Source organism: Brachycentrus maculatus, unplaced genomic scaffold (genome assembly GCF_059751285.1).
Source record: "Brachycentrus maculatus isolate JH-2025_06_01 unplaced genomic scaffold, ASM5975128v1 h1tg000129l, whole genome shotgun sequence".
Lineage (NCBI taxonomy): Eukaryota > Metazoa > Arthropoda > Insecta > Trichoptera > Brachycentridae > Brachycentrus > Brachycentrus maculatus.
This window is the reverse complement of record NW_028280882.1, coordinates 550,746-566,826: the sequence shown is the minus strand read 5'-3', so window position 1 is coordinate 566,826 and position 16,081 is coordinate 550,746. Positions and strand designations below refer to the sequence as shown.

The 16,081-nt window shown below is 34.6% G+C and overlaps 2 protein-coding genes across 4 annotated transcripts in view; one reads left to right on the top strand and one right to left on the bottom strand.

Annotated features, from left to right (window-relative positions):
• LOC148309345 (spermatogenesis-associated protein 20) overlaps window positions 1–9,779 on the bottom strand; it is a 152,168-nt gene extending 142,389 nt beyond the window's left edge. For 2 of the 3 annotated variants that reach the window (XM_088260218.1, XM_088260219.1), the window contains exons 1-3: window positions 9,309–9,779; window positions 7,555–9,222; window positions 2,331–2,539 (exon numbers count right to left, since the gene is read on the bottom strand). In XM_088260218.1, coding sequence (XP_088116344.1) covers window positions 2,331–2,539; window positions 7,555–9,222; window positions 9,309–9,460 — 2,029 coding nt within the window. In that variant the 5' untranslated portion in view covers window positions 9,461–9,779. Of the gene's footprint in view, window positions 1–2,330; window positions 2,540–7,554; window positions 9,268–9,308 lie in introns of those variants that run through there. The other variant, XM_088260220.1, reaches the window with a different exon arrangement.
• Window positions 9,780–11,711: 1,932 nt separating this feature from the next.
• Window positions 11,712–14,533, top strand: RpS9 (ribosomal protein S9). The gene is made up of 4 exons (XM_088260225.1): window positions 11,712–11,755; window positions 12,036–12,278; window positions 12,743–12,929; window positions 14,299–14,533. The coding sequence occupies exons 2-4, from the start codon at window positions 12,056–12,058 to the stop codon at window positions 14,471–14,473; spliced, it is 585 nt and encodes a 194-aa protein (XP_088116351.1). The 5' UTR covers window positions 11,712–11,755; window positions 12,036–12,055; the 3' UTR covers window positions 14,474–14,533.
• The last annotated feature ends 1,548 nt before the right edge of the window (window positions 14,534–16,081 follow it).

Genomic DNA, 16,081 nt, shown 5'->3' with positions numbered 1-16,081 from the left:
AGTTGAAGCCTGAGTAGGGACATGATAAACGGTGTTGCATAAGCCGTAGCTAGATTTCAGAGTCACTTGGACGTTAGGTAATTCAAAAAAAAAAAAAACAAGATTTGTAAACAATTGTGAATTCATATTGATGTAATGATTTTCTGTGACGTTTCAGTAATTTGTAAGTTTTTCATATTGGTGATATCATTTTCCCATTTAAAATTTTATTCGACATACTTTTATTATAATTTTTGGTGTCACAATAAATTACGTAATAAAACGATCAATAAACTAAATAAAAAGAATTTGTGAAACTGCATCATAAAATCAAAAAATGTCTTCTTCTCCGTGTATATAATACGATTACTCTTTTATTTTTGCCAATTCTTAAACCTTTTTATACGACACGACAGTTCATTACTGCCGTTATATACGTTGAAAATTTTATCTACCCCTAAATTTTCATAATAATACTTATACCGCCATCTATTGAAAACACAGAGAAACAGAATTGGTGTAAAAATGTACCGTGAATTTGTATTTTCCCTTTTTTCCAATAGATGTCTCTCATCGTTCCCAATTAGGATCAAGTCCAAAAATAATTTTTAACAGCTGAACCGAGCAATAAAATAGTTACGTATCAAAATAAATTTGTGAATTTTCCGGACGAATATAATTAGTCATAAAATTAAAATTAAAAATTACACAACAGTTACGAAAATATTCTCAAAAGAGAGACTGGAATGTAAAATGGGCGGAAAAGATTCGCTCATCAAGAAAGATGTATACGGGTTTTAAAGATGTAATTCCGATAATTTCGATGTTATACTAATTCTGTTGGCCACTTAAGAGAATCAACACTTTGAGACCCAGACTACATTTTTCAAACCCAAATATAATCTTAACCACTATGAAAGCATAGGATAAAGTAAAATAACAGAACATCAATGCGTTTGATTTTCAACGCAGAAAAAAATTATTTAAAATATTTTATTTCATCACATATTGTTTTGAGATTCAACCTTGGATCCTAGTACCAATTCTTTCAGTTTGATTGGAAATATTGTAATTATTTATTCATTTTTAATCATACACAAAATTACAAATTGCAAAGGACAATAATGTGCCCTCACTGTGTTTTCCCATGCCAAGGGTATATTTTATTTAAAAACATTAATAAAACCATGTGAAAAGTAAATTGTTTACGACATGCAATCAAATAAGACATCCCTGAATTAAGTGATCCATTTCCGTCTACCCACCTTCATTTTCCATTTAGGAATAGCTCTTTTATGCTAAGTTTCGGTATTTAATGACTTTATAGATAATAGTAGCAAGTTGTACAACTTTACAGCATAATAATCAAAGTCTTTTTGACCAAAAGTGGTATGTATTAGATTATGTTTGATGTTTTTAGACCTTGAAGTTCTATAAATTGTGTGAAATATTATTTGCATGCTTTGATTTTTGCTTATGAGGTTATTAAACTTATTTTCAATGGATTTATATTATCCACTGACACTTCGTGATGGAATTGCATTTTTAATTTATTATTAGATTAAAACCAATATTTTTAGCTTTTCCACTTTTTTATTTGACCAGCGACCGGGTTTCGTCGTTACCGACATCATCAGATGTCGGTAACGACGAAACCCAGTCGCTGGTCAAATAAAAAAGTGGAAAAGCTAAAAATATTGGTTTTAATCTAATAATAAATTATTTTCAATGGCTTGGTTGATTTCCTATGCCAACAAATGCACCTATTCGGAACCACCATAGTTTTCAGATAGACTCATATAGACCCAGATTTCTTTGATGTCTTTCTGTTTTTGGTTCCTGTAGTTTTATGCACGTTTCCATAATGGTGGGGACTGAACGGAGCATTTCGTCATAATGTAACGTCATAACATCGCTTGAGGCGAGCGCTCCGACTATGGATAGAGCACTCGGCTCGCTGTACTGACTATACGAATGCTCGCATCGTAACGTGTTACATTATGTCCCCACCATAATGTATATTTATTGCGAAATTTTAAAATATGCATGGATTGTGATTTGTGTGCATTGCCGGGGGGTGCTTTCTCGTGAAAATAATAAAATAATAATAAAACCCTTATCCGCACCCCAATGGTGCATAGGGCACTGTGTCATATAAACGCAGTGTTATCTTGATCGTTTACACATGAAGGAAAGGTGATCAGCCCTCCACTTCAGGTACCAGTCCATGATAATATTGAATAAATATTACAGTGAAAAAATCACTTATATTTCTTGTGAAATGTAAAAGTATTTCTTAAATGCATATGTAAGGATTATTTTAATATTGTTTCATTGCGATTTTGACTTACCCTCCTTCAGCTGAAGCACGACGGAGGAATCTCGAACAGAGCTGGTAAAGTATCCGTAGTTCTGGTCGTCCCAGAATATCTCATCCTGCTTGTACTGAAGCTGGCTGGCCCACACGAGCCAGTCTCGTTCCAGTGATGCCTCGTACAGGTCGATGAGCCCGTGAATCAGGAATGCGTAGTCATCCAGGAACCCTTCGATGGGAGTGGGGCTAGAAATTATAAGCGAACAGATGGTTTTAGATAAACTATGGATACCAGGTAATAAAAAGCTGTTGGCCAACGCTTGCAATAGAGAAAAATGAAACAAAACACTGATAGGCGTAGTAAGATTCCTGGAAATATTCCTTTAACTAATGGTGTTGAAAATAATTCTCTGGCTTGTAAAATTCTTGCAAATATACATCCGGCATTATGAGATTTTTGTAGGTATTTTTTACTTACTTGTAAGACTCTCGCAAAATTATTATAAAGACATGGTTTATTTAAACTCTAGCTTGTTAAATTTTACATAAAAAAACAATGATAAAAATTATCTCAAGGAATCATAAAAATATATATCCAGATCCCAAAATATATTGTATTAGGTATTGCTCCTTTTCCTTTCCAAAATTTCCTTCTATTCCTTCACCATTTCCTTTCGCATAAAGCAGCAATGTCCTTGATTCTTCACTTACGTTATATGTATCCCATCAAACATATTCCACTTCTATATTCGATCTAGAGCGCATGTGATAAGCGATCAATCCGTAAGAGTGCCTTAAACACCACTCGGGTGCGGATAGGGGCCAGATAAAGAAGAAATATTCAATATTTCTTGATTCATCATGATCTAAGAAATGTTAAATTTACTATGGCATTTTTTTCGTTTCCCATAATACGGATATTTTTAACCCCAACTAATCAGCCTTATTTACTATTTTTACATTGAAGACATCACAAAAGAGATTCATTTGTATAATTACACTTTATTCAATAGGAATAGAACTCCGAAGGCCAAGGTTGAGGATACTAATCCACCCACTGCATTCTATATTATAATATTTTATCATTGCATCTTATAAACAGTGATATCATCATTATAATTTAAGAGCTAGTACAGCTTGATCTGCGTATAGAATTTAAGAGGTGAGCCAGTCAATTTTTCAGTTTTTCATGGTCGTTTAATAGCTGATAGCGTTTTTCTATGCGCAACTTATTTGCAAAAGTTTTTATGATTCAATAACATAATTTATTATCGTTCATTCTATGCACTACGTGCCTTTTCCCATGTTTTATCAATCATGTAATAGCTTCTATATTTACGCATATTTTATATCATGTTTTTTAATAGTTTTATAAAATGTTATCAGTAATAATACTTTATTTATGATCACTCTTGAATGATTCCATTGAATCATATCTATTTTGTGTGCTGGACATATCGCTCACTCCTTTCAAGAACGTCATAAATCAAAATTCGTCAATTTTCAGTTGTGCATGTTTTCGGAATGCCCAGAAAATATACTATATCCCAGCAAAAGAAGCATATTTTTAACTTAATATTTACCCGCTACGGGGCAAAAAATGTTGTTTTTGCATTTTTAAGAAAATGTATTGTTTAATTATTTTCTTAAATAAACTTAATATTTTTCAAATGGAGAAAAAACCTTCAGGTTTTACTTAAAAAATCTGTTGCACAGTGAAACGTTCAATAAGCGACTTAATATTTATTTTTAATACATTGTGTTATATTTTCATACTTTAAAAACGTTCTCCTGAAAAATCAAGTTTTTTGATTTATGACGTTCTTGAAAGGAGTGAGCGATATTTAAGTTTTTTTATGATATTCTAAAATGATTTTTTTTTATTTTAGATATATTTTTAGTATTATTCAGAGTGGCATTCAACAATGTCACACATATCGCTCACTCCTTTCAACAACGTCATATATCAAAAATCGACAATTTTCAGTTGTGCATGTATTTGAATGTCCAGAAAATGTACTATATCTCAGCAAAAGCGGCATATTTATAACTTAATATTTACCCGCTACAGGGCAGAATGTGTTGTTTTTGCATTTTGAAGAAAAGGTATTGTTTAATTATTTTTTTAAATATACCAAATATTTTTCTAATGGAGAAAAAACATTCAGGTTTTACCTAAAAAGATCTATTGCACAGTAAAAAGTTCAATAAGTGGCTTGATATTTATTTTTAATACATTTTACTATATTTTTAAACTTTAATAACGATCTCCTGAAAAATCAAGTTTTTTTATATATGACGTTGAAAGGAGTGAGCGATATGTAAGTTTTTTTATGATATTCTAAAATGATTTTTTTTTATTATTTTAGATATATTTTTAGTACTATTTAGAGTGGCGTTCAACAATGTCTCACATATGATAGTTCTAAAAAGTATTGTAATATGTATATAAATGATATTTACTATGTCAATTTTTTTTTTAAATCATTTTGTTTCAAATATAGTATATCGCTAATAACGACAGAGTTTATGGTAAAATAATTTATTTGAAAATGCTACAATTTACTAATTTTAATTTAATATTTGTAAAAATATTCTATAGGAATACCTCACTAGGCACAACCCATATGGAAGCATTCATTCATTATGTTTATGGCGTCTAAAAATATAAATATAAAATAATACTTAAATCTACACACATACATAAATTATAGTAAAACAAAAAAAGACATCATGATATAATTAGTATAGCGCACACACATAAGTACTATTCAGATGGCCGAAAAACAAGCCACTGTCATGGGCTATTTGTTACCTCTACATCGACGAATTACTGGAAGCCTAAAATCATCACAAATACGAAGTATATATAAATAAATTTCACCAGTTTTAATGTTATACGTTATGGATATACTAAGGTTTCATCGCTAATATGTAAAAAATCACAGGCAATATTATATTAGTAAAAATACTGCATGGATATAAATACAAAGGATGACTTGCAACAATAATTTTATATTTACTAGTATATTCCCATCCTTGTCTCATGTCTCTTCTTATAATAAATAATAAAACCCTTATCCGCACCCCAATGGTGCATAGGGCACTGCGTCATATAAACGCAGTGTTATCTTGATCGTTTACACATGAAGGAAAGGTGATCAGCCCTCCGCTTCAGGTACCAGTCCAGGGTAATATTTAATAAATATGACAGTGAAAAAATCACTTATATTTATTTTACCCCCCTTGGGAATCGAACCCGGGACCTCCAGAACGGTAGCCGAGCGTGCTGACCATTATAATACAGAGGCGGACGTCATGCGGCATGTCTCTTCTTATATATAGACTTTTCTTATGCATAGGTGTGAAGAACTTTAATTGGTACTCATGATTTTTTTTTTGTATTCTGATTTATCATATATTGTAACTGTTGTTTTTCCTTCCAATAAAATAAAATAAAAATAAAATATTGCTTTGCTGGGGTGACCATTTCAAAGCAGTTCTCAGTACTACTTGAACTTTGATGTGTTACTTGAGCCCAGTAAAAAAAAGGATTTAAATCTGTATTTGGTCTACAATAATGAATGTATCGACATGATTCATTGTTTCCCTGACAGGTGACACTTATTGTCACGATACTTCGATCGATACCACAATCTAAATTTTTTTTGTACTGGGCTCAAGTAACACATCAAAGTTCAAGTAGCCCCGTTCTACGGTACCTAAATCGAGTAGTCATTTTTTTACAAATCATTGAAATTTTGTAGGAAATGGTATGCAACTATATATTCTTTTGTATTTTTAAATACAAGCAATACACATTCATATTATAACAAAATGACCAGTTCAATAATCAGGTCACATGAATTGCATAAAATTTATTTGTTTTTAATACTATTTGAAAATATTTCAAATAAAAAAAATCATTGTTTGTTTCCCACCTAATTATTTAAATATGTAAAAATATTTTTTTATAAGCATGAAAACATAATATTGAAACTTAGAAAATAATTACAAAAACATGTATCACAGCAAGCTCTAGTGAAGAACGGCCATGAAACGCAATAAGCAAACTGTCAGTGATTGACCTTAACCCATTATAAATGCAGTGATGTAGATATTCATACAATCTGATTCATAAATACTAACTAACTAACTAACTAACCATCATGCCGCTTCCCCTCAGGGGTAGGCAGAGAGAATAGAGCGCCACACCACTCTGTCCTTGCAAACATTCTTCGCCTCTTCCACGTTCATGCATCTCCTCATACATACCCGCCGATTGTTACGACTCCTAACCTGACCACTCTCCAAGTATTTGGCATACCTGATCCTGCCATGTTTTTCTCAGTCTTCCTCTGTTTCTTTTCCCGCTAACATTTGCCTCATAAATTTGTTTTACCGTTCTTTCCTCACTCATTCGTTCTACATGTCCAAACCATCTCAACACACCTTTCTTAATTTTATCGATAATGCTTATCTCAGCTTTGCATTCCTTCCCTATTTCACTATTCGTACATCTATCATACATCGTTTTGTCGCACATTCTTCTGAGAGATCGCATTTCGACTGCATTCAGTCTACTTTCATCCTTCTAAATACCGAACATCATATTATACTTTGTGTATTATTAAAAGCCAAATTTGCTTAAACTCATTTCCTATCCTATTGTGCAAGAAGGCTGATGAAAATTTTATTGTAAATGAAATGTATATGAGTATATTAACTTATCAAGTAGTAAGATATTAATGACATTATTTTTTGACATCTCATCAAAGATGAAGAAGAATATGGAAGTCTGGGCATTTACGGGGCTGACGACCGTCAAAGGCTAGTTTAATTGATCACTTTACACACATGTAACATTCACCAATTCTACCGATTATTGACAACCACACAAGTCAAATTCTTGGATGTTCTATATATATGAACCAATTTCGAAATGTTTTTGAATCACTAGAACTTCACTGGAGACATCTATATTTTCATCTCACCAATAGAATTGGTGAAAATTATACACAAAACAGAAAGAATAATAATATTTACTAAAGTTTAATTAACTATAATACATTACCTTATTTTTTAAACACATGTTAATGAAAAAAAATGCTCTGCTCCTTAAAAATAACTGATAAGGTTCCATTTTTACATTTTGTGGTTAAGGTAAGTACATATTAATTAATACCTTATTATATTTACCAAACACCACAAACACATGTACTGATTCATTTAAAAACAATAATTTTGAATGTTTCACTTACATTTGCGCAACGTTTCCATCTTCATCACGATAGCACGAACGTAGCAGAGTTCCTCGATCCTCGTTGTATAAATACTTCTTTACGAAGCTGGCAGCCTTTGCAGCTCTCTCGACGTACGGTCCGTCAGACAGAGCCTGCCCCGCCTTGGCGTATGCAGCAATCATCAGACCGTTCCAAGAGCAGAGCATCTTAGTATCGAGGTGCGGCCGAGGCCTCTTCAGACGTGCCGCATGAAGAATACTCCTACACTGGTCAATAACTAGATTCAGAGTTTCGATAGTGATCCCAAACCTCTGAGATGATTCCACGGGACCGCCTAATATAATCAAAACATTCTTGTTTACCAACTCCCCGTGAGGATCAAAGGTGAATTCGACATTGCCTCCTTTCTGTATATTAAAATAGTGGCAAAATATATCCATGAATGGGATATCAATTCGCAATCGAGTGTCTTCGGCTAGGAGGTTTTTACCGTCCAAAAGCGAGCTAACTTCTTCATACTCCCATACATAAAATGCACCCTCTTTCTTCTCCAGCGCACCGATTCCCGGGTAAGAGTCAGCGTCTTCCGCACTATAAAATCCTCCTTCCGGATGACTGAGGTCACGTCCGACGTAAGTGAGGATATCTCGAACAACGTCTCCAAAAAATTCATCTTTAGTAGCAAGATACGCATCCGTATATGATATGACTAATTGGGCCTGATCGTAAAGCATTTTTTCAAAATGAGGTACATGCCACTTTCCATCTACGGAATACCTGGAAAATCCATTGGAAATGTGATCATGTATGCCACCATCCGCCATTTTTCTCAAGGTATGTAAACACATTTCCAAACACTGTTTTCCAATGACAGAGTCCTTGTCACGCGCGTAAACATGGAACAGAAAATTTAAATTTGAAGGCTGAGGAAACTTGGGAGCATCTCCGAATCCACCAAACTCGGGTTCGAATGATTTAGTGTATTTTCGTATGGCCGACTGGACGCAGGTCTCATTCGGCAACTCGGGAGCGTGCTCCTTGTCAATGGTTATCTCGGAAACCTTTTGTAGAACTTCCATGATATGAGCACCACTCGTCATAAAGTCGAGGCTCTGTTTGTTCCACTTTGCAGCCAAGTCGACGAGGATAGACTTGAAACCGGGTCGCCCCCACTTATCCTCTTTGGGAAAATATGTCCCACCCGTTACGGCGTTCAATTCGGGAGTTATAAACACCGACATCGGCCACCCGCCTCTCCCAGACGTTGCTTGCACAAAAGTCATGTAAATTTTATCAATATCGGGTCTCTCTTCGCGGTCAACTTTAATATTCACAAAAAACTCGTTCATTATATTGGCCACCGATTCATCTTCGAAGCACTCTTTTTCCATGACGTGACACCAATGGCAAGTCGAATAACCGACGGATAGGAAAATCAACTTGTTTTCTTTTTTAGCTTTATCGAAGGCCTCATCACCCCACGGGTACCAGTCGACGGGATTGTGCGCATGCTGCAACAGGTAAGGAGACCTCTCCTTGGACAGCCTGTTGGTGAACCTGGGTCCATCGATAAAGGGAGTTTCGTTCGACCTCGAAGAAGACATGGGGCTTGTAGATAACTCTCTAGAATTAAGCGACTTCACTAGCAGAACGTCCCCACCAAAAGGAATTGAGGAAGATCTAAATCTGAAACAAATAAAAAAAAACACGAAATGTCAACATACCTTATCCTTAAAATATGTATATTTAATAAATAACGTATTGTTACACACCGATAAAAATATTTTGAGACACTGAATTCATTGTTTTTATTTGACAGTACTGTGTAGATTTGACAGTCCTTGGTTATGTTTTGATTCGACTTGAAACGAGTATGTCCGGTTGACAGTCTTCTAACCAAATGCGCGACTCTGCCAGACTGCATAATATGGCTGCATGAGCCAAGGCACCGTGATTTATCTAAATACTTCTGCAATGAACTCAGAAATCAACACACAACACTTCCGTGGAGTTTTTCCTTATGTAATGAACGGCGTTTTATTATAGTGAAAGCTAGGTTGCTTCGATGACCCAGTACAGTTCGACCTTGCGACAATTAATGTTTTATTAAAAATAGGAAAGCATTCCAAAATCAGAAATGAGAAAGGTTCGAGAGATCTCACTTCGACAAACGACCGAACAGAAATGACTTTATTATCCCCACTCAAACATAATTCTATAAAAATTGCAACAATAATTTTCTCACCGAATCTCCGAAATTCTCCGATGTTCAATTTTGGATGGATATGAAATTCCCTCCCAAACTAAACACCTTCAGAGCCTACCCATAGTTTTACAAAACGTTATTTTTTTACCACTTTTTAAAGTTGATTTCATATTTACACTCTTATCGTGTAAAATAAAATTTCATAACAGTAGGCTTATCATGATATTGTGATTTTTTATTTCGTATCTTATTCAACTCTCAACTCGCGTTGGAAAAATTATTGTAAACGCGTCGGTCAAAAATAAAATGGAATAAATTTTAAAAAATTAAGTATATATAACATTTTCGTTATCATGCAAAAAGAAATTCATTTGTTCATAAATGATTATTTATTGTATAAAGCTCGCTGCAAAATTTTAGAATGCGGAAAAAGGAATAAGTAGTTGCTTCATTAATACAGCAGTAAATTGTAATTTATGATATTTTGTCTTTCTCATTATATTTTATGTTCAAGTTTACCCTCTGATTGCAAACGTTAAATAAAGTATCAAACGTTTTGAACCGAGTCTGTTTTTGGTTGGTTGGAAGATATTGCTTCTTATCAATAAGCTCAACAAAGTATTTTTTTCTGTAAAAGAAGTTAAAATATATAAAAAGAGCATGTTGCGTGTTTTTTTTTCATTGGTAGTGAATCATCAATTACAAAGTCACATTACAAAGTTGTATCATATCTAAGTACTGACACATTTCAAAAAAATGTTTCCATCGTTTTATTAATAATTTGTGAACACCTAAATTCCCTATGTATTCTCTTTAACTCCTTTGTTTATACAAGTTACTTTTCTTTCGACGCTTTTTATAGATTATAGGTGCACTGAAATCAGTTACAGCAAATAAAAACCTATCAGCGGAAGCTAAACTGGCAGTGCACAACGGAGTCCTGGTTCCAACTCTAATGTATGGAAGTGAAACATGGAGTTGGCAAAAGAAGGATGAAAGTAGACTGAATGCAGTCGAAATGCGATCTCTCAGAAGAATGTGTAACAAAACGATGTATGATAGATGTGCGAATAGTGAAATAAGGAAAGAATGCAAAGCTGAGATAAGCATTATCGATAAAATTAAGAAAGGTGTGTTGAGATGGTTTGGACATGTAGAACGAATGAGTGAGGAAAGAACGGTAAAACAAATTTATGAGGCGAATGTTAGCGGGAAAAGAAGCAGAGGAAGACCGAGAAAAACATGGCACGATCAGGTATGCCAAATACTTGAAAGTGGTCAGGTTAGGAGTCGTAACAATCGGCGGGTATGTATGAGGAGATGCATGAACGTGGAAGAGGCGAAGAATGTTTGCAAGGACAGAGTGGTGTGGCGCTCTATTCTCTCTGCCTACCCCTGCGGGGAAGCGGAGTGATGGTTAGTTAGTTAGTTAGTTAGTTAAAATAACAAATGTGAAATAATAATATCAAGTACAGTAAATCCTCGATATAACAGACTAATTGGGAGAGAGGGTGTAAATCTTTTGGAAAATATGAACACTGTATTAAGATTTGAATTAACAATACAATGCAAAAACAAAATAATTTTTGTGATCATCACAGTCGTTAAAAATAGTTTACACGACGCGACACTTGAATTGAAGCATGCAGGAGGTATTTTTTTTTTACATTGGGCGGATTTTTGTTTGTTATATATGAAGATAGATGTCCATTAAAAAAAAGGTTTTACTGCATATTTGTTTGAGACATTTTACCTTATGATATTACTCATAGTGTTGATATTATTGTAAGGTTTGCAACAAATGATTTTTTTCATAAAATATGTCATATTATATTACAGAGTACGAAATAACTTTTTTATAAATAGGTAAGTACTATTACTCCGTACCTACTTACTGAATAATCAAACGTATTTTTAGAGTGGCAGCACTCATATTTTATGTTAAAACTCTTGAGCTCATTTCCTCTTCCTTCATAAAATTTCTGCGGCTGGCGGCGGTTGTCTTTGTGCGAGGTTTGTAGTTTTTAGGAATTTAAATATATCTCTCGAGCGTAAAGCAATTATTGCTATAATGTTTATGAGTAACGTCATTTGTGTGTAAATATAAACTTTGAATTGTGTTTTTTCCACGGATGTTGGAGATTTCGGAGGATTTACATACGGTGTTCATCCGGCGCTGTCAAAATATGACACGTGAATTGTCCGGCAATGAGAAAACGGACACTATTTTTATAAGATTGTTCGCTGAATTGTGGTAGTACGGCTTTTGATGGATTTTTTTCTGCATTTTCAGTTTAGATCGCACGCTTCAAGATGGTGAACGGCAGAGTACCCTCTGTCTTTTCGAAGACTTATGTCACCCCACGTCGTCCCTATGAGAAGTCACGTCTCGACCAGGAGTTGAAAATCATCGGAGAGTTCGGTCTCCGTAACAAGCGCGAGGTATGGAGGGTCAAGTACACCCTCGCCAAGATCCGAAAGGCTGCCCGAGAACTTCTCACACTGGATGAGAAGGAACCCAAGAGGTTGTTCGAAGGTAAGACAATTTAAAATATTCGAAAACACGTGGTCGTGAAATTAGTAACTGTGATATTTGTATAATTTTCAACTTAATTTTAATTTAGAAGATCAACTATTCCTGAAGTAATAAGAACCCTTTGAACATATATTTGATTAATTATTTTGCTTTCTTTTATAGTGTGGTTATTAGAATTTTCAGACTGCACATGTGGTTAGGGATTCGATTGTCATTTGGGTCTTCCAATAACGATCTACACACATGTATTTAGTTGAATTTTATGCATATTTTAAAGTTCCTAGCTTTCCAACATCCTTGTGTTTTATTACGTATATTATTTTGTTATGATGATTAACTTCCATTTCTGGTACCTCTAGTCTGAAGGCCTTCTGTGCTGTTCACATACAATCTGATGCTCTTAGAACTGTCAGAATATGAGTATTTGTAAGTGCGTATGTTTAATCATGGAGTTTTATCCTCAGGTAACGCGCTGCTGCGGCGTTTGGTTCGTATCGGAGTGTTGGATGAAGGGCGCATGAAGCTCGATTACGTCCTCGGTCTGAAGATTGAGGATTTCTTGGAAAGGAGACTGCAGACTCAGGTCTTCAAGCTTGGACTCGCCAAGTCCATCCATCACGCCCGTGTGCTCATCAGGCAGAGACACATTCGGTAAACCATTTATTTTAATCATACCTTTTAAGTCTTCCATTTTCAACACTCTCCTTATCATTCATTATTCACTCATCACTTGTTACATTACCTTTCCTCGAAGTTAACAAAGCTTTTGTCAGGCGGTTTTTTCATCAACTCTTTCCTAATTATACTCAGTCTGCCGCCTGACCTGATACTTATCACAAGGAACTGTAAACCTAATTCCGATCTGTACAATTTTTTTTGGCATCTCGTGCTCTATCAAATGTAAGCAAATAGAACACTTATAAGCATCTCCCGCTCTACCAACTTAATGCTTTGCAACTTGATGCTTTTAAGCGTTTCCCGCAAACAATGTGTTTAAACAGAGTGTTATATTACCATTCCACAAAATTAACTAAGCTTTTTAAATACAAAACTTTCATTTTCTCTTTACCAGATATCGAATATTAATATGTATCACACCTTAAATTAGAATTGATGGTTCTTCCTTTGAATGTAGATTTTGGAATTTGAAATTATGTATTGAGAAAAAGTAAACTGATATAAATGTAAGCCTTATTTTTTGGGCAAGAAGCATTTCACATTTTGGAAATGTACTCTAATCTTTAAGGCAAGATTATAAATAGTCCTTGATTAATCACAGGAGGAATTTATTAATAATTCCTTCTGTTTCAAACATGGATACAATGTTATACATACTTATATGGCATATTCATAATACTTTCGTAGTTAGTTAAATTTTTCTCCCATTCTATAAATGAACCTTTTTTGAACAGGAACAAAAGATGAAGATTTCCTGAATTCTTCTGCTGAATTATCTCTGCCAGATGAAAATGGCCACACGAATCTACATTCTTTCACAGAGACCACTTGATTGTTCGTTTTAACGGCATTCAATGTCTAGAAATAAATCATGTTATGTGATTGGTGGCTACAGGTACATCTGGTTTTACATAATGTACTCGTGATTACTAGCAAACATCAAGGCATCTAAATGAAATCAGGAGGAATGCATGCTTTTTAGATAGTGTATCTTTCTCCTCTCATCTACGCCTAGTGATTGTATAAAGTCACTTCTGCATATAATTGCACTGCAAAAACTACACTGCAAGTCAGTGACATAGTGAACAGTAAGTGGTTCATGTACAAAACTACAGGAGGATGCTGTTTTCGACTGATAAAGTGAAAGTACCGTCACCAAGAATTTTGCAGCAAGCATGCACATAGTCACATGTGAGCTTGTGTGTTCTCTTTCAAGTAATAAAATGGCAGCTCAATTAGACCTGTTTGTTGTTTTATCCAGAAAATATTTAAGTTAACGAGTTGTTTCCAAGATTTGAATTTTTTTTCTGACTTGCGTTTGACCCATACTCTCCTATTCCAGTGTTCGCAAGCAAGTGGTGAATATCCCATCCTTCATGGTGCGCCTGGATTCCCAGAAGCACATTGACTTCTCCCTGAAGTCTCCGTTCGGTGGTGGCCGTCCTGGTCGCGTGAAGAGGAAGAACATGAAGAAGGGAGCTGCTGGAGCAACAGCTGCTGATGAAGAGGAGGATTGAGCTATAAACTATTAAATCATACTTTTATGATTTTGAAATAAATAATCTAAGACCTTCAAATATTGTTTTTTTTCTTTTATTTTAATACCCTAAAACTTACATACAGAGTATATATTATCTCATCATTGTTGCTAAAGAGGGATACAATATAGCATTGAGGTGGGGGGTACGCAGCAAGAATCTTACTTCATATATTGACTTGGCGTTTAATTTGTAGAACTCCATTTTATTTATGTATTAATTTTAAATCAAACACAGATTTTTTGAGTCTACTAAGTTGTATTTTATTAACAAAAAACACATAAAAAATTATATTGTGACAATTGTTTCGCCTTGTTAGGGCATTATCAAACGAACGTCATTCGAAACGAAAGACATTCGTTTGATAATGCCCTAACAAGGCGAAACAATTGTCACAATATAATTTTTTATGTGTTTTTTGTTAATAAAATACAACTTAGTAGACTCAAAAAATCTGTGTTTGATTTAAAATTAATACATAAATCTTACTTCAGATGGGGAATACTCAGAACGAGTGGCAAGCAGCTTGGCTTGCTGTACTGATGATATGAATGCTCGCATCATAACTTGTTACATGACTCCGGTCAGCCCCCACCTTAAGATTTTCCAATAATCTTAAGGTGGAGACTGACCGGAGCATTTCATCGTAACATTGCTTGCGGTGAGCATCCAAAACTATGGATGGAGCGCTTGGCTCGGTGCACTGAATGCTTACATCGTAACATGTTATGTTACGATAAAATGCTCCGGTCAGTGTTCACCCTTATACTTGTGATCTAGCATAGTATTACGTGGCTTGGGTATAGGTAATAATAAGTCGTAATTAGGATGCAATCGGTTTATTCAACAGGTCGCTATGACAGTACAATGACAAGTGTGTCAGACTCCCCTGCATTCATCTCATAAGGGTAACGTAAACATTCCCCGCGTACCCCTTTCCCTGCCTCCGGCGGGCGCTTGGGGTCATAGGTTTAAGTTCGAGTGGTTAGAACTATTGCGCCGTAACAATAGTGAGATTTCAGTTGGTGTGCAATTAATTGGATTGCAATGTAGTTAATGCTGGTGTTTTCTATGCTCATTATCGGATTATATTGACCACAGCACTGGAGCAGATAGACAAATTTGATTGGGCCTTTCACCAATGAATTTGTAGTATATTGAACTATGGGCCCAAAGCCCAGTGTTTATACATGTCTATTTTACATGATTAAGGATGTATGAGCCGCAACCACATTGAAATTAGGATTTAGTCTGGATTGATGATTTATTATGGTTTCCATTCGCTAGAGGGCAGTAGTGAAAATGGTTTGGTTTTAGAACATTTTTAATTATAGTTGCATCACAGCACAACAGATGGCGGTAGTTTCAATAGAAAAATAAGGGTCGAAATGGAAAAATAAATGATTTAATTATATTATGTAGATGTAATATTACACGACATTTACCACACGCTAAAGAATTTAATATTACGGACTATAATGCAGTTTTCCTCAGCGTATTTTATGGCGCCGAATAATATGAAGGATTTATTTTTCCTTTATTGTTTTTGATAAATGGTTAAATTAAAATTAAAAAATGCATTTGAGA